The sequence below is a fragment of the Neofelis nebulosa genome, chromosome 8, assembly GCF_028018385.1.
Source record: "Neofelis nebulosa isolate mNeoNeb1 chromosome 8, mNeoNeb1.pri, whole genome shotgun sequence".
Lineage (NCBI taxonomy): Eukaryota > Metazoa > Chordata > Mammalia > Carnivora > Felidae > Neofelis > Neofelis nebulosa.
The window spans coordinates 99,356,438-99,383,416 of NC_080789.1; the positions used below are offsets into that span (position 1 = coordinate 99,356,438).

The window sequence follows — 26,979 nt, forward strand, 5'->3', positions numbered from 1 at the left end:
CAAAACACTGTCATTTGTCATTGGAGATGCTGGACGGGATCGGGGGGTCGACAGTGTCCCACGATGATATCGAAGTTATCTCTGTTCAAACAACGGGAACACAGGGTCTAAAGTAGGTCTTGGTACTATACAGTGACTTCCAAATTTAAACAAAAGGGGTCAATGAATGGATCATCTCCCGGGGACAAACATGGGCCAGTCATGCCTCTCTGAGCTGAGTCTGGATTACGTTTCCTACATGGAAGGTGCCCCAGACTCATTACTTTGTGCTTGTCTTTGTTTACTCTTTGACAGCCTGAAGGTATTGAAAAAGAAATGACTCAAAGTTTCCTTATCTGTACACAAGGTAAGAGACTCTTTTAGGTGGTCAAATTAGTCCCAAAGAAAATTTGTCAACAGAGTCAACTTATTTCCTTTCCTTACACATTAGTTCCCTGGCCACACTGAGTAATTTCAGTGATTTCATGTTAAGTACCTAACGGGGGATGATTTTATTTCATCCCTTATCTTCATTGTACAATTTTGGCTGACCAAAAGTATAATTTGTGAGAATTTTTTTGTCAGTTCATCTATGACATTGGTCTGCCTCAACCCGTTTTCCCATTTTACATATGTTTTGGCTCCTCTTGCCATATGATGTGCTGCACAGCATTGGACAGAGGAAGATCAGGACTGGGAGAAAGCAACCCACAGACACATCACCACCCCTCAGTCACCTGCTTTGTGGCCATCTTGTTGATGATGATCTGATGTTAGTGGGAATCTCCAAACTTTGCCTTCTATGTGTGCTGTTTTATATGTCATAGTCAGTAGCTTTTTACATTTTTTTTCACACATAAGGAGTTTAGGCACTCTACTAATGGAAACTAAGGGCCATTATCTAATACACACACACACACACACACACACACACACACACACACCATTCTCTGAATGTATTATTATTCTAAATGAGATCAGAGATTTCAATTTCATCTTTCTAATAAGCAACTTGCAAAAAAGAAGTCAATAATGAAATCTATTTCCTAATATGTTTGTCCCACGTATCTGGCTGCTATTGTCTATAAAAGAAAGTTATCACATTATCTTTTTTATCAATATTTTCCATCTAGGGACCAAAGTCTCCAATCAGGTCGTTTTGGACTTGCCAAACAATGTGGTAGAAGGATCGGCCAGGGCCTTTTTCACTGTTGTGGGTAAGTTGGCTAAATCTTGTCTTTCACAATAAGTTGAAAATTTTGATTGAGGTGATCTTAAAAAAAATAATCCTCAAAATAACAGAATGGAGAGATTTCTCTAAACTATTAGTTGGAGGGAAGGATTGTTGAAGGTCATTCTCTATGCTTATTTCCATGTGGGATCTGAAAGGAGAATGGTACCATTTTCTTTTTTTTCTTCCACATTTTTTATTTAAATTCTAGTTAGCTAAGGAGCACCTGGGTGCCTCAGTTGATTAAGTGTCCAACTTCGGCTCAGGACGTGATCTCGTGGTTGATGGGTTCGAGCCCCACATCGGGCTCTGTGCTGACAGCTCAGAGCCTTGAGCCTGCTTCAGATTCTGTGTTTCCCTCTCTCTCTACCCCTCCCTCACTAGTGTCCTGTCTCTCTCTGTCTCCCTCTCTCAAAATAAATAAACATTAAAAAAAATTCTAGTTAGCTACGTATAGTGTAATATTGGCCAGGAGGAGTAGAATTTAGTGATTCATCACTTACATATAACACTCAGTGCTCCTCACAAGTGCCCTCCTTAGTACCTATCACCCATTTAGCCCATTCCCCCCGCCCCCACCTATGTCCATCAACCCTTAGTGTCTTCTCTATTGTTAAGAGTCCCCTGGGGCACCTGGGTGGCTCAATTGGTTGAGCATCCCCCTTGGGCTGAGGTCATCATCTCCCAGTCTGTGAGTTCGAGCCCCACATCGGCTAACAGCTCATAGCCTGGACCCTGCTTCAGATTCTGTGTCTCCTTCTCTCTCTGCCCCTCCCCCACTCATACTCTGTCTCTCTGCCGCTCTCAAAAATAAACATTTTAAAATTTTTTAAAAAGAGTCTCTTATGGTTTGCTTTCCTCTCTCTCTCTCTTTTCCCCTTCCCATATGTTCATCCATTTTTTTTTTCCTAAATGTTACACATGAATGAACTCATGATATTTGTCTTTCTCTGACTTATTTAGCTTGCTTGGAATAATACACTCTAGCTCCATCCACATCATTGCAAAGGGCAATATTTTATTCTTTTTGATGGCTTAGTAATATTCCACCATATATGTATATATACGTATATGTGTGTGTGTGTGTGTGTATATATAAATATATATATATATATATATATATATATATATATATATATATATCTCCACATCTTCTTTATCCATTCATCAGTCGATGGACATTTGGGCTCTTTCCATATTTAGCTATTGTTGATAGTGCTGCTATAAACATTGGGGGAATGTACCCTTTCAAATCTGTATTTTTGTATCCTTTGGGTAAATACTTAGTAATGCAATTGCTGGATTGTGGGGTAGTTCTGTTTTTGACTTTTTGAGAAACCTCCATACTATTTTCCAGAGTAGATGTACCAGTTTGCATTCCTACCAACAGTATAAGAGGGTTCTATTTTCAAATCTATGCCCTTAGGAAACACTTGTTCTGCTGGACGTTAACCGCCATTTAGAAAACAAAGGCTTCTATTATAGCTCATCAATCAGAAATATTATACATATTTATGTATTTCCCCTTTGAAAAATCAGAATAAACTTTGCTTGGTAAAGATGCTGAGAATTTCCTCAGTAACAGGCAAAATCTATTTTACAAAAGGCAAACTTCTTTTTCTAACATTAATGCTTTTGTGGGAGGGATGGATTGCAGTTATAATTCACAGGCTCAGTTTCTCAAAAAGCTAACAAACAAACAAGCAAAGACACACTTTTCTAACTTCCCTCTGTCTCTGGTAAGGAGATTTTCAGAAATATTTTGTATGCTTTGGGGCACCTGGGTGGCTCAGTTGGTTAAGCACCCAACTCTTGGTTTCGGCTCAGATCATAATCTTGCAGTTCGTGAGTTCGAGCCCCGCGTCGGGCTCGGCGCTGACAGTGAGGAGCCTGCTTGGGATTCTCTGTCTTCCTCTCTCTCGGCGTCCCCCCCTCTCAAAAATAAATAAACATTTAAACAAAAAAAAAACATTTTGCATACCAGAAACTCCTTTAACTTCACCGGCTACGCCTATCTCCTCTTTAGAATTACCTCAGGAGAATGTTCCTTGTTTCCACCATTTAAATGCAATTTTAGGGACACCGAGGTGGCTCAGTCAGTTAAGCATCTGGCTTTGGCTCAGCTCATGATCTCAAGGTTCATGAGTTCGAGCCCCGTGTTGGGCTCTGTGTTGACAGCTCGAAGCCAAGAGTCTGCTTCAGATTCTGTGTCTCCCTCTCTCTCTCTGCCCCTCCCCTGCTCGTATTCTGTCTCTCTCTCAAAAATAAACAACCCTTAAAAAACAATTGTAATGCGATTTTTAATATTTCCTACTTCCACTGTGTGCCTTTTATCTGCAGTTGTTAATGCTGAGGTACCAACCATAAGCGGTGGTAACCTTCTGCTTTTCTTATTTTTAGGGGATATTCTAGGACTTGCGATGCAGAATCTGGAGAATCTTCTCCAAATGCCCTATGGATGTGGAGAGCAGAATATTGCCCTACTCGCATCAGATACCTATGTCATAGACTATCTACAATCTACTAAACAGTTGACCGAGGAAGTTAAATCTAAGGCTTTCTTTTTCTTGTCTAACGGTGAGGATATTTGCGTAATTTCCACCCATAATAAATAAAATCAATTGTCCCTGATACCAAGATGTCCTAAAGCTATTATTATGAGGTGGTCTCGTGGGGGGGGGGGGGCAGGTAGGTATTTATTTTTGACCCATAATAGTGGGTCTGGACTCCGAACTGAGGTGCTCTGAGTCCTAGCTATTTTTTCTTTTTACTTCAGTATCTATGCGGTCATTCGGCTTCACAGATTAGAACAATAACTTTTAAAATTATGAGCCCAGTTTTTTTTTCATCTGAACATTGTGCCACCCTACCTAGTTTGTTATGCTTGTTACTAATAGCTATAAATAGCTCACTCATCAAGGTCTGTATTCGTTTGCCCAGTTGTATTCCATTGCAATGAAGTGACTGGATTTGTATGTAAAAAAAAAAAAAAAAAAAAAGGATATACAAACCTTGCAAAATGTGACACCAAGGAGAGATCCAAGGGGATAACTTCTCCAGGTTTACTTTTCAGAAAGATATCACAGAAATAAATTAACCTTAAGGAAAAGGTATTAAATAGTTAAGTGCCACTTATTAAACTAGGCATAGTCACATGTCATATCTGGTCATTAAAACCCTGTAAAGCATGACTTACTTTTTCTCACTATGGATAGAGAACCCAAACTTCAGAAATTATACTTGAAATGATCCTCCTAGTAATTTCTGTCTAAAACCCAAACACAGGGCTTGTGCTATGCCGTTCTTTTTTTTCTAATTTTTGTAGCTTGAAAAACTAATTTCCTATTTTTTTTTTTATTTTAGGTTATCAAAAGCAGTTGTCTTTCAAAAACTTTGATGGTTCATATAGTGTGTTTTGGCAGAGTAACCGGAAAGGAAGCCTATGGTAAGAGATGAACATTTTATTTTAAATAATGTAAGAGTGATCCGAAGAAGGCTTGTGACAGTCTGAGGGGGCTGAGTTCGGTGGGATTTGGAAGCAAAATGAGTTTCAAAGTGACTTTACAGAAATGAATCACGTTGACTAAAATGTTTGACTATTCTATCTCTAATACAACCATATACCTAAAGTACCGTGGCAATTTGCCTAGCAGTCTGATCATTTAATGACACCCCCCTGTACCGCCACAGCCTAACATTGTGGCAAATGACACAGGTTGGTCTACACTTCTCAGAGAGCCATGTAGATTCAGGAGAGAGGAAAGTAAAACCAGAAGGCCCCAGAGCATCTAATTAAACCCATTCTGTCTCCGTGTATAGATAATCCAATGAACCACAAAACAAGAATTTTGAGTGGAAACACGCTGGAAATTACCTACGTTTATGTTCACATATTGACGTTCACAGCATTTTACTGACCCAGTGGAAAAATCCACTCTCAGTAAATGTTCTTTGCGGTCAACATGAGCCAAATCAGACGCAGCCACTCTTGAAGGGGAACAATGCTGATGAACCTGTTGGAGAAATGACATCTCTTTCTTATCTAACTGTTGTCTAACTAGTGATTTGTATTACAGGCTCAGTGCCCTTACTTTTAAGACATTAGAGAAAATGAAGGAATATGTTTACATTGATGAACAAGTTCAAAAACAGACCTTGCTCTGGCTTTCAAGCAAACAGCAAATCAATGGCTGCTTTAAAAGTGATGGCAAGCTTTTCAACAATGCGTGGGAGGTGAGAGATGAACAGAATTAGGCCTTCTTCGTGTCATTGCATTGCCTACCTTTCCTACTTCTGGTCTAACTCATCTAGAACAGGAATATTTTTCCTGGGAATATTACCCCTCCTGAGTCCACCAGAGTCGTAGGTCCCTGGTGTACTGGTCAACAGCCTCATTCCCCTGCATGCATGTTAGCCACAGCTAGACTAACTTTTCCTGAACCTGCTGTTTGCCTCATGGTCTTTAGTTCTTCCATAGAACTTCCATAGAACTAGTCTCCTGCAGTGGATAAACTAAAAATAGGAGAGAAGGAAGAAAAAAGAAACCTAGAAGGGAAACATTCATAAATTTAAAGTCAGACAATATGTTAAAGAATGGGGCCCTAATTAGGGAATTCATTCCTATTTATGGATGGCAAGAACGTTCAGGAAGAATATCCAATCATTCACAGCATTTCAGTGAAACTCTTTCAATGTTTTCTCGAGTCAAAGGATGAAGGCTTAGGTTGCTGTAGGTCAAAATACAAATGAGATGAACTATGTCCTTGAAGGTACCCACCCCTTCCCTTCCCCTGTGCATATGTAGGTAAATCACTAGGCATTTTCCCTTCTGGTTTCCCTTCTTTGAGGATACCTGTACATCTCCATTCCATCCTCTACATTCTTTTTTTTTTTAATTTTTTAATGTTTATTTATTTTTGACAGAGAGAGAGAGAGAGCATGAGCAGGGGAGGGGCAGAGAGAGAGGGGGACACAGAATCTGAAGCAGGCTCCAGGCTCTGAGCTGTCAGCACAGAGCCCCATGCCGAGCTTGAACTCACAGACCGTGAGATCATGACCTGAGCCGAAGTCGGATGCTCAACCGACTGAGCCACTGAGGTGCCCCTCCGTCCTCTATGTTCTTTATTCTCCTAACCTTTGTATTTCCCTCTGAAAACAAGCCCTGATCATGATTTTTTTAGCATGCCATAGTATCGCCTAAAATATTCGGGGCTTTCCCTCTTCATTGTTCAGAGTCACCACACCTATTCTTGGATTTGAAACCTAAAGCTAATCCACTTCAAAATATGGACAAATGGCCACTCTGTATGGTATTTCATTTTAATGCAATTTTCTTCAAATTGTTATACTGTTTGTAGTGTAGAAAAATGTCTTTATCTTTTTACTGTTTTAAAGTTTGTTTTTGAGAGAGAGCATGCACGCAAGCATGAACAGGAAAGAGACAGAGAAAGAGGGGGAGAGAATCCCACAAACAGCCCTTGCGCTGTCAGCACAAAGCCCAAACCTGTGGCTCGATCCCACGAACCGTGAGATCATGACCTGAGCCGAAATCAGGAGTCGGACACTTAACTCGCTGAGCCACCCAGGCTCCCCTAGACAAATGTCTTTAAATTATTTCAAATCTCTTCTTCACAATAGGAGCACCCTGGTAGAGAAGAGCTCTTGTCCTTAGATGTTTCTAAAACATCTCTGCAAGCTTTCTTCTTACTGGGCTCGTTACTGATCACTGCTTCCGTTTGTCTGATCTTACCCAATCCCTTTTCCAGGATTCTGTGTCTGTGTGTGTGTGTGTGTGTGTGTGTGTGTGTGTGTGTGTTGAGTTGGGAAGGATTAAGCAGCAACAGAAAAACAAGAACCCATACTGCAAGAGAATGGTGATAGAACCTGTTATAATTTAAATGGATTCCCACAGCTTATTTTGGTGTTCCTTTCTACAGTTATTTGCACCTTGCAAACTGAGCTCCTCAGATGTTCATTTTCTGAGGAAGAAAGAGGTCACCTTTTGCTTAAATAGAGAAACTGAGAGGTTTATGCCAGATCAGAGGATCTCAAATGCCATCTGAAGGCTATGCACCTATATCATTAGAGCACCCATTCATTTCCCTGTGTCTTATTCCTAACTTTTTGAATCAGAATCTCTTGTGTGAATGCTGGTTTATCTAATGCTTAAGTTCCCCACTGCATTTTTATGCATTGTCAGCTTACAAATTGCATAATTTATAGATGCTTTTCTGGTTTTACACTCTACGAATCCTTGAGACCTGACTATCGTTACCTCCTAGGATACATCCCCAGGGATGTTCAGGCAGCTTCGCAGCAACCTTCTGCTCGAGGGCAGCAGAAATTCTGTGTTTGTTTTTCTAAATGAACAACAAATAAAGGAAAATAGAGCCATGGGAGTTATTTGGAATTCATGCTCAATCCTGGGTCATGTAAACAGATTGTCATTTCGTGTACTTGACATTAATTGTATCTTTGTTTATTTCATTAATGTAATGAATCTTGATGGATTCTCACTCCGATAGCATAGTTATTAACCATCTCATTTTAAAATTACACTTAGGATGTTTTTATAAATAAGAGTATTGGTTCCAGTGTTTCTAGCATACTTAGTTTCACTTCAGAAGAATAGCTCTTTTTTGTGTGTGGTCTACTATCCTGTGCGATTAATTGTTCCCTTGTGTTTAGGGTGGAGAAGAAGAGGACGTTTTACTCACTGCCTATATTGTTGGAGCGTTCCTTGAAGCTGGACTCAATTTCACCGTACGGATTCTTATCATCCTTGAGTCCCAGCCAGTTGAATGCACATTAAATGCATTATGGGTTCAGACCGATTTGAAATCCTTAGACTGAATGAAAATCGGGAGAGCATTTAACTCATTACCCCTCCTTAAGTTAAAGCTGCTCAAAGTTTTTCTGATTCATAGAAACCTCTGATGAACGCTTGCGTTTCTCTCTAGGGAAAATACACATAGGCACACATCCACAAGCTTTTCATACCATTTCAGGTATTGAGATATCTCCTTATGTCCAGCCATGAATTTCAGGTTAAGAAGTCCTGTTTTAGGTGTAGACGTAACCGAAGAGTCTGTTTGTCAAACCAGTTTAGTATGTAAACATTTTCAACTTAAGTGTGATCATATTGGCTACCCCCGAATCCCAAATTCAGATTATCTGACTGAAAAATCTATTCCTGAACTAAGTGAAATAGCAGGAATTTTTAGTCACTAGTATATCTCGAAAAGCATCCTTAGAAATATAATGCATATTACTTAGCTTTTATTTCCCAAACACTAATATTGTCATTAAAACTGAATTTTAACAATATTTATGAACTATCATACATATGTGTATATGAATAAGTTTATATGTAAAATATACTTCAAGGACATATTGTATACATTTTACAGAATGATTAGTTTAAATAGTCAGCAAGCTTATAAAGTATTCAGGTATTATTTTAAAATATATTATTCTTCGCCTTGACTAGTTTCCTGCTCTACGAGATGGGCTCTTTTGCCTAGAGGAAGCACTTCAACACGGCGTCACTAATGGCTATAATCATGCAATTCTAGCTTATGCTTTTGCATTAGCTGAAAAAGAGGAACAAATGGAATCCTTACTCCAGATCCTGGATCAATCTGCTACCAAAACAAGTAAGTATTATTATTCACTCCTACTAATGAGGATGGCCTTGAGAATAAAGAAATGAAACTTACTTATAATCATATAGGAACCCTGTCTTCACTGGTCTGCTTCCATTTCTCTTGTGGAATTTCTCGGCTCCCCTTTATCTTTAAAGAACATTCCATAGGGCACCTGTTGGCTCAGTCAGTTGAGCATCCAACTCTTCATTTCGGGTCAGATCCTGATTCTGGAGTCAAGGGATCAAGCCCTGCTGAGCGCAGAGCTTGCTTAAGATTCTCTCTCTCCCTCTCTCTCTCTCTGTCTCTCTGCCCTTCTAAAATTAAAAAATTAAATTTAAAATTAAAAAAGTTTTAAAACAATAAAAATAAAATCAAGAACGTTACATGTTTTCTATTTCCCTCTTTCTCCTTTCTGTTAGTTTCTATTCCAATGAGTAAAGTAGAGAAAATCAAGCATGGTGACCATGCCATCGACCAAAATTACTGTTTGTGTGACTTAATCACATACTGCTTTTAACCTTAGGGAATTGCTGTTGGAAGCTATATGGGTTTTCTAAGACTGCCATAACAAAGTACTGCAGGCTAGGTGGCTGAAACAACAGAAATTTATTATCTCACAGTTCTAGAGGTTTAAAGTCCAAGATCAAGGTATCAACAAGTGAGGTTTCTCTTCTTGGCTTATAGATGGGCATCTTCTCCCTCTGTCTTCTGCTTTCTTCTGTGCACCTGTCTGTCTGGTGTTCCTTCTGTGTATCCAAATTTTCCCCTCTTATCGGAATACTAGTCATACTGGAGTAGGGCCCACGTTAACAGTGTCATTTTCACTGAATCACCTCTTTAACGGCCCCATCTCCAAAGAAAGTCACATTCAGAGGTACTGGAGATTAGGGCTTCAATATATGAATTTTGAGAAAACACATCTCAACCCACAGCAGAGGTCAGAAATGGAATTCGCACTGTTCTTATGTGTAATCAGCGGTATTTATAGGGACTATGTGAAAATTCTTCCTTTTCCTTAGATAATGTCATATACTGGGAACGAGCAAAGAAACCCAAGACAGAAGCATCCCGGTTCTTTATTCCTCATGCACCTTCTGCTGAGACTGAGAAGACTTGTTATGTGCTCTTGGCTGTTCTTTCCAAGAAAACTCCTGATCTCACCTATGCGAGTAAAATTGTGCAGTGGCTTGCCCGGCAGATGAATTCCCATGGGGGTTTCTCCTCCACTCAGGTGATTGACATGGGCCTGATATTAATCATATGTTTCATGCGAAAGATGCTAGCCTTCAATAATCTAGATAGCAAAGGTAATCATAGAAAATACCTTCTGAGATGAAGAATATTTCATATTGTGTATGCCCAACGATTTGTTGGGCAGTTCTTGTGCAACAGAGACTCTACCAAGAATTCTTCATATACAGATGAATAAACTAAGGCCTCTGTTCAAGGAATTTGTGACTGATTTTTACCTCCATTTTCACAGTAAAAGTAGAATATGAGTCTAGAAGGGATTGTTACCGTAAGCACCAGAGTCTTGATGATGTTAGATATCCAATAATACTATGATACTACATATAGGCCAAAAAAAAAGATTTCTCTCTATTTATGTGGTGTACACATTGGGAAAAACAAATGGAAGTAATGAGTAACAAAAGAAGCGGGTATAAAAAACAGTGGCTTATGTCTTTCCTTAACAGGAAAAAAAGTAAAAGTCAAAGAAATGCGGTTTCATTCCTATGAAGAAAATTGTTACTTCCCTCCTTATTTTCTTTGCTTTAGTCTTAGTATCTGAATAAAATCATATGTTAGTGAATCTCCCAACATCCTTTTCTGATTCTGACTCCTTTTCTTGAAGATTGTTGGGCATAAGCATTATTCAAGGCAGCCAAAGTACATAGAACCTTAATTTTTAGAAAAGATTTGACACTATTTTCAACAACAGAGACTACATTTCATTAAATCCTTTAAACTAAAATCTAATTAAGATGGGTTGAAGAAGATTAAATGGCAATCATTGCTTAAGCAAATGTATCTTCCTATGACTTAGGATTTGTTTCTTGGTCCGTTGACCTGTCTTAGGGATATTTTTATGGATTGATTTAAAGTTCATGGTCAAGTGATGACTAATATTGCAACATAACAGAACTTAGATCTTGGCTTCTACTGTTCTTTGCAGGACACTGCAGTCTGTCTTCTTGCCATGACCCGCTACATGAAGTTAACCTTCTCTGATGACCAAAACACCGTCACCTTTCACAGTGAAGAATCCAGTGAGATTTTCCAGGTTAACAGTGACAATCGCTTACTGGTCCAACGTTCCGAACTAACAAAAGCGCATGGACAATATACAGTAGACGTGGAAGGACAAGGTTGTACATTTATCCAGGTAATAGAAATCTACCTGAGGCAGAAATAAATATTTGCCAGTTAAAAAGCCAGACTATCCTTTTAGTTATAGATAGAGTGTTATTTTACCGTTGCATATTTTCATTATTATCTCCATTCTTTCTCTCATTGATATTTTCTAATCAAATGCTGAAAATGCAAGTTATTTTATGAAGAGACACTTACAACTAAAGATAGCTGGGTAACTGAGAAGTTTCTCGAGGAATGTCACTGTTAGAAAGAATTCCGATATTTCCATTAAATTATGTAAAGGTTCTTACATCTTCTGAAAACTGAACAATTACATTTAGCTTTATTCCCTGATGGTAAAGATACAAAATAAAGTGCATTAGAAATAAATATAGAAGAGGGGTGCCTGGGTGGCTCAGTTGGTTGAGCGCCTGACTTCAGCTCATGTCATGAACTCACAGTTTGTGAGTTTGAGCCCCACGTCGGGCTCTGTGATGACAGCTCGGAGCATGGAGCCTGCTTTGGATTCTGTGTCTCCCTCTCTCTCTCTGCCCCTCCCCTGCTCATGCTCTGTCTCTCTCTCAAAAACAAATAAACGTTTAAAAAATTAAATTTAAAAATGAGGAAACAGAAGTCCTTCAATTTTTACTTCAGGATAAATTTGTCTTATGATTTTCTTATGATTTGCTTTTCTTTTTAGGCTACCCTGAGGTATAACGTACTCCTACCTAAGAAGGCATCTGGATTTTCCCTTTCCTTGGAAATGATAAAGAAAAACTCATCGGATACATTCCAGAGCAATTTTAACCTGACCGTAACCCTCAAGTGAGTGTCCCATTTTGACATCAACTCCCAGCTTAGACAGAGGGCGATAGATCAAACAATAATTATTTTAAATAGTAGCAAAATAAATATTAATGATGGCAACCGCGATGAGTTCATACGTTGGTGGTGATATTTCTACAGCATAGTTACTTTATAGCTCTCTCTGTACACACCAGTTTAATACTTATGCAAGTATGATTTGTATTATAGGCAAGTATAAATTTGAAAGCTTCTGCTGGAAATATATTCCAGCAATGCTCCCATTTGTGTGTGTGTGTGCGTGTGTGTGTGTGTGTGTGTAAGATCTGTCAGATTTGGGCAACAGAGATACTATTTTTTTTTTCCTCCTGAAGACCACACAGTGGGGCCAGTACAAGGAAACTTACAAATACTGGTTCTCTAACTATGCAGAGCAAAATATTAGATTTTTATTATTTGGAGTAGACAAAATCATTCTCTTGAATTAAAATATAATTTATCGATGCCAGAGAGCTTTAATCCTAGTTAATATGTGGAGAAACACCGAGTAAAATTAGTTTGGGGGATTTTTCTTAGGATTTCTGAATGAAAATCTCTTAAACATCAGAGCTAAGATAAGAACTACATACGCTGTAGAAGCCTCAACTTCATGTCCCAACGATGCTGTCCAGAGTCAGGGACATAATCTATGTCACTTAAGGGCATGACTACTCTAAGATTCTGCCAACATCTTGCTTTCTAAACAAAGATATCCTTTAAGTATTGTGCAAATCTAAGGCTAACATAAGTATATGTCATATAAATGTATCAGCTTTGTTTAAAATTCATGATTTTGAGGCCTCAGGTAAACTTAAAAGAGATTGGAGAGATTCTGGGTCCAGATAATTCACTCTTTACTCCAAATTACGCTCCTTTGTATCTTCTCATCCATTATTATTCTAGTTGTGCCTATTCTCAGATGTTTGAGAATGACTTTCTTCGCCCTATTCCCTCTTCAGTTCTTGCCTTTGCTCCAGACGTACAGACAGTTGGCATCTGCGTCTCCATCATCCTTGCCTTAATATAGGTCACTTTTCCAGACAGTTGCCTCAACTTGTGTTTGTTTTTAAATTTCAGATATACTGGAATCCGCAATAACTCCAATATGGTCCTTGTTGATGTAAAAATGCTGTCAGGATTTACTCCAGTCATGGCATCTATTGAGGAGGTAAATAATAGAAGCCTAAAACTTGAGCACGGGAAAGGTTATAGTGTATACACGGAATAATTCATTAGCAAAACAAAATAGTGCAATTTTTCCTTTAAACAAATATATTCAGAGTTCATTTGTTTATTTTTGCTGTCACATTGGAGGGACGGTGTTCTTAATTTGTAGCAATTAGAAGTCATTTTTTCCCATAGTTCATAATTAATTTCTTTATTTAGTTCCTACTTGTGTTTATAAAAATATCATGGCATGGAACACCTGGGTGTCTCTGGTTAAACATCTGGTTTCAGCTCAGGTCATGATCTCACAGTTCATGAGTTCAAGCCCTGCATCGGCTCCACGCTGGCGGTGAAGAGCGTGCTTGGCATCCTCGCTCTCTCCTTTCTCTCTCTCTCTCTCACTCTCTGCCCCCCCCTACTTGTGCTTTCTCTCTATCTCAAAATAAATAAATTTTAAAAAATATCATGGCATAAGGGAACATCCATAAAATGGATTCCTGACAATCAGTTAAGTAAAAAGCATGAAACATTCAATACTAGAAGATATTCTTTAATATCTATTCTCCATCCCTCCCTGCCAATTTCTTTAAAGCTTGAAAATAATGGCCAAGTGATGAAGACTGAAGTCAAGAAAGATCATGTTCTTTTCTACTTGGAAATTGTGAGTTGAGCAATAATTGTTTTTTTTTTTCTTCCGTGGCTTTCTTTTGATTTCTGAAGGTAATTGGATGCTTGTATTTTATTCATACATATCTGAATTTTTATCCAGTTGACCTTTGAATGACACAGGTTTGAACTGCATGGGTCCATTTACACAAGGATTCTTTTTTTCATAAGTGAAATACAATACTGTAAGTATATTCTCTCTTCCTTATGATTTTCTTAATAACATTTTCTATAGATTTAATGTAAGAATACAGCATATGATATAACATACAAAATATATGTTAATTGGTTATGTTATAGGTAAGGCTTCTCTTCAACAGGAGGCTATTAATAGTTAAGTTTTGGTGGGGCGACTGGGTGGCTCAGTCGGTTGAGCGGCCGACTTCGGCTCAGGTCATGATCTCATGGTCCGTGAGTTCGAGCCCCGCGTTGGGCTCTGTGCTGACAGCTCAGAGCCTGGAGCCTGTTTCAGATTCTGTGTCTCCCTCTCTCTCTGACCCTCCCCTGCTCATGCTCTGTCTCTCTCTGTCTCAAAAATAAATAAACGTTAAAAAAAAATAAAAAAAATAGTTAAGTTTTGGGGAGTCAAAATATATATGCAGATTTTCAACTGCACAAGAGGTCGGTACCCTTAACCTCCATGTTGTTCGAGGGTCAACTGTATATCTGATGGGGTTTATTAGAAAATATGGGACATTAAAGATGCTCAGTGTTCTTCCATTCCCACTTCTCCCTCTTAACTCTAAATGTCATTAGATATTTAAGATATTTAATGATATCTAAATATCAGTAGATAATAAGAGTTAACAAGCATGTTCATATATGCTTTAGCTACTTTACTAGAATGACTCAAGTCAACAATATCATTTTCCTGTTTTTCATTCCTCACAGCATCTAACATAGTATGGACACAGAGTCGATGTAGAATTCATGTAGAGTTTAACAGGAACTCCTAACAAAGGCTGGCATGAGTTTTAGAGTCGTCCCTTCTATGTGTACATCATTACCTTTCACATAAATGCCTGCATTACACTAATGCTCTGAACTAGATTCTTTTCACTTCAATATAAGCAATGGGACTTCAAATTTCTTATAATTTAATGTCACCTAACACATTATTTTGTCATTATGTAAGATACTGATACCCTAGTTCTTTTTTTTTTCAATATATGAAGTTTATTGTCAAATTGGTTTCCATACAACACCCAGTGCTCATCCCAAAAGGTGCCCCCCTCAATACCCATCACCCACCCTCCCCTCCCTCCCACCCCCCATCAACCCTTAGTTTGTTCTCAGTTTTTAAGAGTCTCTTATGCTTTGGCTCTCTTCCACTCTAACCTCTTTTTTTTTTCTTCCCCTCCCCCATGGGTTTCTGTTAAGTTTCTCAGGATCCACTTAAGAGTGAACACATATGGTATCTGTCTTTCTCTGTATGGCTTATTTCACTTAGCATCACACTCTCCAGTTCCATCCACGTTGCTACAAAGGGCCATATTTCATTCTTTCTCATTGCCACGTAGTACTCCATTGTGTATATAAACCACAATTTCTTTATCCATTCCTGATACCCTAGTTCTATTTAATTGGGTATATCATGAACTTCTGGATATGATTTGCTCAGTGATTTTCTCTTTGCAGAACTGCTGATGTATTTGTACCTAATGTATTTATCATTTGCGTCTTTGTGTGATGTAGACCTGATGTATTTACCATTTGTATCTTTCTAGGTTTTTAGTACAGTGAACAGTTTTACTTTCTCTGTTGAGCAAAGCAACCTCGTGTCCAACATACAGCCAGCCCTGGTTATGGTCTATGATTATTATGAAAAAGGTAGGCAAGCAACGCCCTTGCCCTAAGGCTCCTGAACATGACCATGATATCTAGATCTAAGACTCCCTGAGCCACTAAATTTTCCAAAATCAACCTCAGTCATCAAATACTAAACAGTAAATGGTTTTACTTTCTATACTGCTTTTTTGCCTTCCCTGTTATATCTTTAGACTGGGCCATTTTCGAGTTACCAAAGATTTTCGGCACCTAGAATCTTTTTGACATAGTGTGAGAAAGCCCCCCTTTAACTTAAAATACAAACCATTCGACACTTCCAGTCTCTTTGTTGCTCTTACCATATCATGCTACCTTTATGGACTTTGATTTGAGAAGAAGAGTGGACAATACTCTGAAATGTTATAGAAAACTCTTGATAGATTAGGTTCCAAAACAGTCGCTAAGATGTTGTAAGGACCATAAAAATTTTCCATGGAAGCTCAGTGCTGTTAGTTTCTCATTGAATGACACATGAAATTTGTCAAGTAGCATTTGAATTCCTGCTCTTGTCACTTACTAATTGAATGTACTTCATCAAGCGCTTTAAACTTTAATACGATATTTTTGGATTTAGAAAATGGAGAAGTGATTGACTGTCTTACAAAAGTATTGGAAAGATAAGACCTAATGTATCTATATAGTCTGACATAATCTGATTATAGAAAGTTGGAAACTTAATAAGGGGCGAACTTTCTCTTTATTTTCCAGATGAATATGCCCTTGTTACTTACAACATCAACAGTGTTTCAGATTCCTCGTGAGAAAAAACGAAGCACCGGAAAAGGTAAGGAAATTACAAATACTGAAAATATATCTGCAACGAAAGCCTAAAAAGATAAAAACAATAGATGAAACAAAGGGAAGTCTGCCATATGTCACAGGGTTTGAGTAGCTATGTGTACTAAATGAGTATCCTGATAGTCAATAAGATTTTATTTCTTTCTTTAAAATAGCTTTAAAGAATTTCCAGCTGTATACGTGGCTTTTGTACATGACTCATTTTTTTAAACCTCTCATCTTTGTTTTATAAGTTGATAAGTCATCAAATATAGATGCACATACATTTATACACATTCACGTATAGATTAGATGTGTATGTGTATTTGTGTGTGTGTATATATATGTATGTTTGTTCAGCAATGTCTATACCTATCTATCCATCTATCATCTATCTCTCTCTCTCTCTATGCACACACAGTTATTTATTGTTTAACCTATGTTTTTAAATTCCAGATGGAAAGCTATTTACTTTGAATAAACTCATCTTTCTGTATCAAACTTGGAAGAAAGCCATGCATCACCTCCCATATTGAAGAGACCACAGTCTTCCGTGACTTCTTATCAGACTGTATTTTTTATTGTCCCATAAAATGCTTTCATTTCTCATCTGAGTCTGTGAGTTTCTCTTCTTTCAGTACATTATATGTAATTTTCATCCTGGGAAACTTAGGACTTTCTTTGATAGCGGCTCTCATAATTTGCTTTACTGGTGTCAATTCTGAAGTCAAGTTTCTAGACGCTATGGTGTACAGACTATGGGATCCTCCAATATCCAGAGAAAGGGCAAGAAAGCCAGGGTCAGTGGACGTGAGGGAAAGAGATGAAGTTAAAGAGGACTTCATATGAGCTCAAGGAAATAAAAGAAACACAGGCAACACAAAACACAGACTCTTCTCCATGAAAGATCATCAGAGAATAAGAGGAAAAGTACTTAGAAAGTCACAAATTAATTGATGGATTTATTAATTTCCTTTATATAATTGAGAGGGAAGTCCAATGGCATTTGATCTTTTGAAAAATTAATTTATTATACTGATTAATACAGGCTTATGACTCTGCTGAGATACTACTACAAGTAAGAAAAAGATACAGATAAATTCTCCAGTTGCTGAGCTGAAAAAAAAATGGAAACAGAGTATCCTGGACTCTACCAGTACCCCCAAAATTAAAAATACAGTGTTTGAAAAGAAAATGGTTAAACTTATTTTTGTAGTATCTCTGCCCAATGTATATTGCTCACAGGGCGTCAATTACAACTGGGCCCTTACTAAACGTTTATTAATTGATTCATCATAGATACACTGTTGGGGTGAGTCCACAGGTGGTGCCACAAAAGTTTATTTGATTGGGTTAAGAATTGCTTTATACCTTCTCAGTTCGCTTATTTTACCAAAACATGGCACATCAGATGTGTAGATACAACATCAGTACTCCATGCTTTTGAAGACACCCTAGGCTCTATTTAAATTCAAGAGTTTCATTCAAGGAAAATATGACTCCTTGGTACATGGTAAAATAAGGGGAATTTACTTTGTGGTAAATAATGTCCCTATGTGGGAAACTTTTTTTTTTTTGTGCCTAAATAAAGAATTCTCAATCCTCATTTTACGTGGCACGTATTCAATAGTCTGCGGACATAATAAAATCGTTTCCCCAATTCTAAGGAGGCAAGGAGGGCATGATGAAGTCTGCTAATGGCTGTATTTCAAGGCACAGAGAAATTCTAGAAGTTAATGTTTACTTTTCCAAAATGTCTTGGTGTCACAGTGAGGATGAGAGGTAACAGGGAACTGAGATCTATGTATCTTCTAAAGAATGAAAGACTATTGATGAACAATATAGCTCTGTTACATGCCCTTTTCATTGAAACCTCTGTCCAGTTTATGTTGGACAGAAAACCAAAATAATTTTCCTGGTCCACATTTCAATATAAAATGGGGCCTAAAGGAGTACTTGGGTGGCTCAGTGGGTTAAGAGTCTGACTCTTGATTCTGGCTCAGGTCATGATCTCACAGGTTTGTGAGATCGAGCCCCACATTTGGCTCTATGCTGACAGTATGGAGCCGGCTTGGGATTCTCTCTCTGCCCCTCCCTTGCTTGCACACGTGGGCATGTGAACTCTTTCTCAAAATAAATGAATAAACATTAATTAATTAATTAATCAATTAAATGGGGCATACCAGACATTCCAGTTTAGGAGTATTGAATGGGAAATGCCAAGTTTTGATGCGATTGTGTGTGTGTGTGTGTGTGTTTAAGAAAAGATCTTTAGTAAACTAGACCACCATGGAATATTTAACGGAGGATATACAGCTTTGATCTAGGTGACACTTGCATTATCAAAGCATCATATGACACTTGTCCCTCTTGCTCCTCTACACAAAAGTACTTGGACAACAGGAATAATTCATTCCATCATGTTTTTATGTAGCCATCACACTTTTTTGTGTTTGCAGTTTGCTATGTTGTGTTTAACTGGTACATGAAATACTTAACCCTAACATCCCCTTTACTGTCTTCTAGAAATCTCATCCTCTTTGGCCTCCTCCTCATTCTATCAATTTTTTCTTATTTCTCTTGTCTTGGCCTCTTGCCTTTTATTGTTTTATTTTTCTCCCATCATCTCTTAAGGATTTGATCCCCTCCCATAATATACACCTTTTCCTTCTCACTCTCTAGATACCAATTGATCTTCTTCTTTTTGGCCCCACTTTCTTTCTCCAAACATTAAATAATATTTTTCATCATGATTCTAGCAAGCCCTCTTCTCTTCTCTTTATACATACTAAAAATCCTGTGATTTAATTTGCATCTATATTTTTTATGATTCCCAAATATATGCCTCTCTTTCTACATTTCAGCCCCGTGAATCCCACTGCCTACTGTACTTCGTTAGCCACATGTCCCACAGGCGCTTCAATAACATTCATTATTTACCCCCAAACTAGCTTATTTGACAGAGATCCTTATCTCAGTGTGTGACAATATCATCGCTAAACAATTATCTAAGTATCAACCTTAACTCCTTCCCTGTCTCATCTCTTTCATTTTACTTATTTACTGTTGGTAATGGACTTGTGTTGACCTATCACATGAATGATTCACTGATCCATTTGCTTTTATCCACATTGCCATGTCGTTTTAGGTCAGACCACCAGTCTTGAGGGCCCACATGTGCCAAAAATCTCTTCTAGATGGTGGGGCTATAGCAATGAAAGAAAATAGTAAGAAATGTCTATCCTGGGGCGCCTGGGTGGCGCAGTCGGTTAAGCGTCCGACTTCAGCCAGGTCACGATCTCGCGGTCCGTGAGTTCGAGCCCCGCGTCAGGCTCTGGGCTGATGGCTCGGAGCCTGGAGCCTGTTTCCGATTCTGTGTCTCCCTCTCTCTCTGCCCCTCCCCCGTTCATGCTCTGTCTCTCTCTGTCCCAAAAATAAATAAAAAAAAAAAAAAAAAAAAAAAAAAGAAATGTCTATCCTTGTGGAGCTCACATTTGAATGGGAGATATACACAATATATGTAATCCAATCAAACAATATATGTAGGCATAAAATTAACATCACAGAGAAGCAAAATATAGGAAATAGGAAGGTGATAAGTGTTAGGGAAAAGAAAAACTGTAGAGATGAGTAGGAGGACCCACAACATCCAAGGAGACAGGAAGAGGAGAAGGACTGAAATACTGAGTAGATTTAGGTTCGAACTCCTTAAGGCAGTGACATTTGAAGAAGGGTCTGAAGGAGGTGAGGGAGTTAACTACATAGATGCATTGGGGAAGAATCTTCCAGGCAGTGAGAGCAACTAGAAAAGCAGGAAGGGAGGAACATGTGGTGGAAACGTGTCTTCTGTGTTCACAGAGCAGCAACTACTTCAGTGTGACTAGAATTGAGAGAGCAGAGGGGAGCATATAGCAGGGGGGAAGGAGGTGGGAATCATAGTGGGGAGTTAGATCAGGTAGGGCATTGAGGGTCACCATTGGGACTTTAGCTTTCCCATCTCTCACAACTTTTCTTTCTTTTTACAAAAAGCATGCATATATACACAAGATATGGTGGTCCTGGGGGAGACCCCCCCAACACACACACACACACACACACACACAGCTTTCGGATGTAAAAGTGCAAGAGTAGAAGTGTGGAGATCTGGTAGATGCAATCATGTAATCCAGACAAAAGATGACAAAAAGTGGTTTGGACCAGAGTTTGTAGCAGTGGAGACGGTAAGAAGTGATCAGATTCTCAGTGTATTTTGAAGGTAAAACCAGTAGAATTTCCTCCCGGGTTGTATATAACAAATGAGAAAAAGAGCGGTCAGAAATTATTTCCATGCCTTTGGTCCGAGCTACTGGAAAAAAAGAATCGCCATCACCTGAGCTGGCTGTGACTGAAGGTTGAAGGAGGAATTCGTGTTTGAACTTGGTGAGTTTGTGATGTTTATATACTCAAGTGGAGATATCAAGTTGGAAACTGAACAATCGATACAGGAATTTGGGCGAGAGCTCTGGGTTAAAAAAAAAAAAACTAATTTGGGAGAGATTAGAACCTAGAGAAGAGTCAATGAGAAGAGATTGCTCAACAGTTAAGTCTGCTGTGAGTACTCGAACCTTAAGAGGTGGGTTAGGGGCAGGTTAAGGAAGAATCAGTAAATATGACTCTGAAAGAGAGACCAGCGAAATAAGAAAACCAAAACAGTGTGCTCATGAAGGCCAAATGAAAAAATGTATCAAGGAACAAGGGGTGATCGACAGTGTCGAGCGCTCATGATTAATCAAGTAAAAGAAATATTGCAAATTGATCATTTACCGACTTGTAAAAAAACATTACCCACAAAGGGACATCATAAACCAAAGTAAATTGCATTCATTCTTTAGGACAAACGTCTTAGAAGAGTCATGTTTTGGGAGGAGTAAATTTTTCCTAAACTTCCTAAGAGTCTGTGGTGTTAATAAAAATATATATATATATATATGTGCTGATCTCTTACCTAGACCAATTTAATTAGAATCTCTAAGGCAGGAGTATTGCCAAAAGTCTATTGGAAATGCAGAATGTCATGTTTTACCCAAACACATGGAAACAGAATCCACATTCAAACAAGACCGTCAGAGGACACACGTGCATCTGAAGGTTTGCACAGACCATCCCTGAATTCTTCCCTTGGAGAAATCTGCAAAAGTTAGGATAGCAATCATTCTTGCTGGTCCTCGATGTTTGAGAGCTTTCACTCTCTCCCTGCTGTGCCAAATAACATCTCATCACTTATCTTGCTTACAACTGTCTTACTTCGCCTCTTCCCCAACCATCTGCAATATCTGAAATAAAACATGTTGGAGAATGCACCCTTCTGTGTTTGTGGCTGCTCGCCCAAGAGTATCCTTCCTTCTTCAATTTAGAGAACTTGTGTTTTGCTCCGGCCCCGGCGTGGTTTGGGATGAATCATAATTTTAAGCCAATCACATTATCACAGTTCTCACTGTGAGTGAGTGGTGTCCGTGGGTCAGGTTCCCTGGGTGTAGACTCTGGGTGGAGGGGGTTTACTGAGGAGAGCTTTAAAGAACAACACCCGTGGAGGAGAAGAGAATCTGGATTGTATAGAGAGAGCGGTTGAGCTGCGATGGGCCCCAACAAAAGTTTCAGCCCACAGAAAGCTTTGGTGCTGGGATCGGCTTTTAGAATTCTCCCACTTAAGGCAAGGGAGCCAGGTCTTGATATCACCACAGTAGTGGTTATTGGATACCAAGCTTACCCTAAGAAGGGGGAACTTGGATGAAAAGTCTCTCTGACACTGAGGGAAATTTTCAGAGCTGAATTCATCGGAGAGCCAACGGTCGCCAACACGTCTAGAAGCTGGGATTAGGAGTATTTCTGTCATAGAGAAGAGTATCTAAAGGACACATCCCAGGTCGCTACTCTGGTCTAGCAGTGAGATACAAGAACCAGATCTGACTAAGGACCTACTACGGGGATGTCTCCTGGCACAGCATCTGGGATGGTTTTGCTCCTGGGTAGAAAAAGAGAAAGAGAGAGGGAGGGAGAGATTCAGGAGATTTAGGAGAAGAAAATTCTTCTTCTGCTGCCCCCTCCCTTTAAGATCGAGATATTATTGGGAATAAATCACCTTCGGTAGCGCAGAAGCCAAACTGGGACTAGAAAGGCAAGACGATGTTGACCCATCAAGTGGCAGAGCAGAAAGAATGACAGAAAGGGACGAGCTGCTGAATCAGGGCCAATACCACCTTCCTCAGAATTTGTGCCACATGAGGTAAATGTTTGATATTTTTGAAGTCTCTGTTAGTTAAGCATTCTGTTCCTTGCAGCTGGTGAAGATTTTCTCATCGTTTTTTCCGGAATTCTTCATCTTTTTTTCCCCCTGTCGTATCTTTCTAGAGAACTTGTGATATCTCCTTTTTTAAGTTCTTTCTTGATTCCTAATCCCGGGGAGATCATGTTGGAGAGGGGCCAGTACAAGGCTGACTGACTGACATGAATCATCCGTTGTTCACAGTATTGTTCTTTACAGCTAGAACTTGAAGGATGGCGGGGCGAGTGCATGTGTGTGTGATATTTAGTCTCGGTAGGGACTTATCCTATGTTTTCTCTGTGCCAGGCACTGGGCTAATCACTTTAAATATATTAATTTAGGGGCACCTGGGTGGCTCAGTCAGTGAAACGGCCAGCTCTTGATTTCCGCTCAGGTCAGGCTTTCGTGGTTCGTGAGATCAAGCCCACATTGGTCTCTGTGCTGACAGCACGGAGCCTGCTTGGGATTCTCTCTCTCCCTCTCTCTCTCTCTCTGCACCCCCCCCCCCCCGCACTAGCTCTCTCATCAGAAGTAAATAAACTTTAAATTAATTAATTTATTTATTTATTGAAACCCCCCCACAAGCTTATAAAGTTTCGTTATTATCATTCCCATTTACGGACAAAGCAAGAGAAACAACAGGGAATCTAAGTGACTTACTCAAGGTCACTCCTCTAGTAAGAACCAGGATCGAAACACTGGCTTGGAGGCCGCAGAGCCTTCGCACTGTAACCGCTTTGCAAAGAAAGGGAGGAAAATTCCACACACAACCCAAGTCCTTAACATACGACTATTTAAAAGACAGGGTGTGGGGGCACCTGGGTGGCTCAGTCGGTTGGGCGGCCGACTTCGGCTCAGGTCATGATCTCGCGGTCCGTGAGTTGGAGCCCCACGTTGGGCTCTGTGCTGACAGCTCAGAGCCTGGAGCCTGTTTCAGATTCTGTGTCTGCTTCTCGCTGACCCTCCCCTGTTCATGCTCTGTCTCTCTCTGTCTCAAAAATAAATAAAACATTAAAAAAAAATTTTTTTAAATAAAAAAATAAAAGACAAGGTGAGTAAATGGAGTTTCCCCTGGGCTACAGCAAAAGTAGAACTTCATTTAGGCAAAGGGGTTGTAGTTACTGCAAACCGGTCCCAGAGGGGTGCGTTTGCTCCCAGTCCTGCTCTGCCTGAAGGAAAAAGTCGGCCGAGGCTGGCAGGAACCTTCTGGAAATTTTTATAACTTGCTTGCAAAACTTTGATGCCAAAATCAAAACAAGTTTACAGACACCTCGTTGTTTTCAGGAAGGGCAATTCAGAAGAGAACACCGTGAGCTCGCTCCCCCTGACAGAGGCCCACCACAGGTACATACTCTGGTTCTGCACACAAAGAGAGGTCTGAAGGGAGAACAGGGGTGAACATCGCTTACCATCGACTGCCCGAAATGTCTGCCTGCTGGGGTTGTGGGTAGACTTCCCCTCAAGAACAGGTTCCACAGAGGAAAGGACAAGTTCTCATTTGTTACCTGACTCATAGCAAGTTCCTGGCAGATCTCTAAGCCTTTTGGCCTCTGTCCTAACACTCGACGTTATGCAATAATGACAGTCAAGGTTTGCAAAAATGGTTAGGGTTCTTCCCAGAAGTTTCATGTTTTACCATTAAAACTTATAAACAACACCTGAGGAGCCCCACTTTAAAGAAAGTGAAACAGGGAAGGTGCGAAGGACATAGCACAAAACAGAACTTATACTTCACAATCAGCTTTGGAACTGAGAATATATTTTCGCTAAGATGGGAAACATAATTTCATCCTTTTCTTTCTTATTTTGACTTTTTCTTTAAGTTTATGTATTTTTAGAGAAAGAGAGAGAGAGAGACCAAACGAGGGGGGGCAGAGAGAGAGGGAGAGAGAGTCCCGAGCAGGTTCCACACCGTCAATGCAGAGCCTGACGCAGAACTCGAACTCACAAACTATGAGATAATGATCTGAGCCAAAATTGAGTCGGACACTTAACCGACTGGGCCACCCAGGCACCCCTTATTTTGACTTTTCATGAGTATTTATTACCTGCTTACTTTTTAACAGTATCTATTGCCTATATATTTTAAATCCAATATAACTGGATTTAAAATGTCCTTGTATGTCGCATACATAAATATATTGAAATAAAAGCACACAGTATCAATTAATAATATTATTATAATATATTCAAAAACATACAGACTTGGACTTAAGTCTTGTTTATATCTCATTTTGACAATTACTGGACTCATTTTCTTGCTTTCGTAAAGGAAGTTGCTGCTGTTCTTTTGAAAACATTTCCCATAAAGGGAATCCCAAGATGCATTTTAGACCAGAGCCATGATCTTGAAATTAACGGCATTAGTTTAGATTCTGTTCGCACCTCTTTATTAGTAACTACAAGGAAGCCTTATCCCAAATTTACTCTTTTATACTTCATGATGATTTCATCTCTGCTTTACAGGATGAAAAATGAAAATTTCTAGGTAAATAGAAAAAGAGGGAGGGGTGCCTGGGTGGCTCAGTCGGTTAAGCGGCCGACTTCGGCTCAGGTCATGATCTCGCGGTCCGTGAGTTCGAGCCCCACGTCAGGCTCTGTGCTGACAGCTCAGAGCCTGGAGCCGGTTTCGGATTCTGTGTCTCCCTCTCTCTGACCCTCCCCTGTTCATGATCTGTCTCTCTCTGTCTCAAAAATAAATAAACATTAAAAAAATTTTGTTTTTTAAAGAGGGATTTCCCACATGTTGGAAAGATTACACCAGTTTTGCCTGATGCAAAACCCAAGCCATCATTTTCTCCACTTTCTCCACACCCTGAACTTTACAAATGAAATCCTTCCTTGCTGGCAAAAGCTTTCCCAGGATAGAAGGGAATTTCCCCATGCGATGAACTGAAAATCAGAAGCCACCGTTCTGCATTTCCTATGTAAACAACATTCTTTTTTTTTTAATTTATGTATTTACATTCAAGTTAGTTAACATACAGTGTGATATTGGTGAGTGCATATGACACCCAGTGCTTCTTAGTCATTGAATTTATCCTAAAAACCTTGTGTGTATCTGGTTTTTTGTGGACATACATTTCTGTTATTGTTACTGTTTCACATTTAAATTTCACACTTAAAAATCTAGGTAACTTTTACCAAATTTAGGGGGTGCGTTTGAGAGAGATACTCATGTACATGTGCACGCGCACACATTTACACACAACGTCTACCGTGCAAAATTCACTTTGGAGGTCCGCGAGGGACATCTCAAAGCAATAAGCAATCATAGTCTCAGTCAGATGCAGCTGAATTACAATCACAGGCAAATATAAATAACATTAAGAGGATCATTTTCTAAGTTATTATAATTCCATGAAGAGAGAAAATAAACCATAATTCCAAACATGAGCCCCAGACAAGAAAATTATAGGGTAGATACTACAAATTTTAGTTGCTAATTGTCAATCTAGAGAACTCTCATATGGGGAAGTCAGTTGAGTGGGCTTAATGGTAGATATGTATTTATTTATCAGAGGGGTATGTATTCCAATGTTTCATAATTATGATTGTCTCCACCAAATCAGATCAGATTACATGCATGGGTGTAAGTATAAACTCAATTCACCTTATTAAAAAGAAGTGTTATGCGAGGTTTTTCTCTCACTTAACAAACTTAAACATTTATAGCAATTACCTTGCGTTTTTGAAACTCTTCATGTTGAATTTCCTCTTACCGATATTAGATTTCAGGCATCCAAATTATAATATGGTAAAAAAGTCTTAGAAAGCATTTGACTTCCAGGTATGCTGGCTGCTGCTATGATTGTGTTCTGCATTTTGATTAACAAAGGTGTTCTAAATATAGACACCACTTTGGAATCACAGCTTAGAGTGAGTGTTATAACACGGGGCAAAGAAATCCCAAGGAATCAGTAACGGAAAAGCATGGAGGGAGGTAGATTTTTGTTGTCGCTTTTTATAAGGGATAACATAAAGGATCACCAGTCCGAAACTAGATCCCATCTGTGATAGAAGCATGAGGTTAAAGGCATAAAGACAGTCTTCATCAACTAAATGGGACCAAATTTCTTTAGGTTTGGCCAAAATCTTTAAGGTAAGGAAATATACAATACAAGGCTGTCTTTTTTTAGAAAGAGGTGAGTGAAAATATAACAAGAAGAAAACGCAAGTCGATGCCT

At 39.1% G+C, this 26,979-nt stretch overlaps 1 protein-coding gene across 2 annotated transcripts in view; it reads left to right on the forward strand.

Annotated features, from left to right (window-relative positions):
* LOC131520038 (ovostatin homolog 2-like) overlaps window positions 1-17,100 on the forward strand; it is a 61,145-nt gene extending 44,045 nt beyond the window's left edge. Inside the window, exons 22-36 of one of the 2 annotated variants that reach the window (XM_058743745.1) lie at window positions 295-346; window positions 1,113-1,196; window positions 3,611-3,787; window positions 4,574-4,655; window positions 5,287-5,443; window positions 7,898-7,972; window positions 8,700-8,865; window positions 9,876-10,087; window positions 11,033-11,242; window positions 11,912-12,036; window positions 13,132-13,222; window positions 13,814-13,882; window positions 15,615-15,717; window positions 16,423-16,498; window positions 16,948-17,100. In XM_058743745.1, the coding sequence (XP_058599728.1) occupies window positions 295-346; window positions 1,113-1,196; window positions 3,611-3,787; window positions 4,574-4,655; window positions 5,287-5,443; window positions 7,898-7,972; window positions 8,700-8,865; window positions 9,876-10,087; window positions 11,033-11,242; window positions 11,912-12,036; window positions 13,132-13,222; window positions 13,814-13,882; window positions 15,615-15,717; window positions 16,423-16,475 (1,656 nt within the window). In that variant the 3' untranslated portion in view covers window positions 16,476-16,498; window positions 16,948-17,100. Of the gene's footprint in view, window positions 1-294; window positions 347-1,112; window positions 1,197-3,610; window positions 3,788-4,573; window positions 4,656-5,286; window positions 5,444-7,897; window positions 7,973-8,699; window positions 8,866-9,875; window positions 10,088-11,032; window positions 11,243-11,911; window positions 12,037-13,131; window positions 13,223-13,813; window positions 13,883-13,941; window positions 14,180-15,614; window positions 15,718-16,422; window positions 16,499-16,947 lie in introns of those variants that run through there. The other variant, XM_058743746.1, reaches the window with a different exon arrangement.
* The last annotated feature ends 9,879 nt before the right edge of the window (window positions 17,101-26,979 follow it).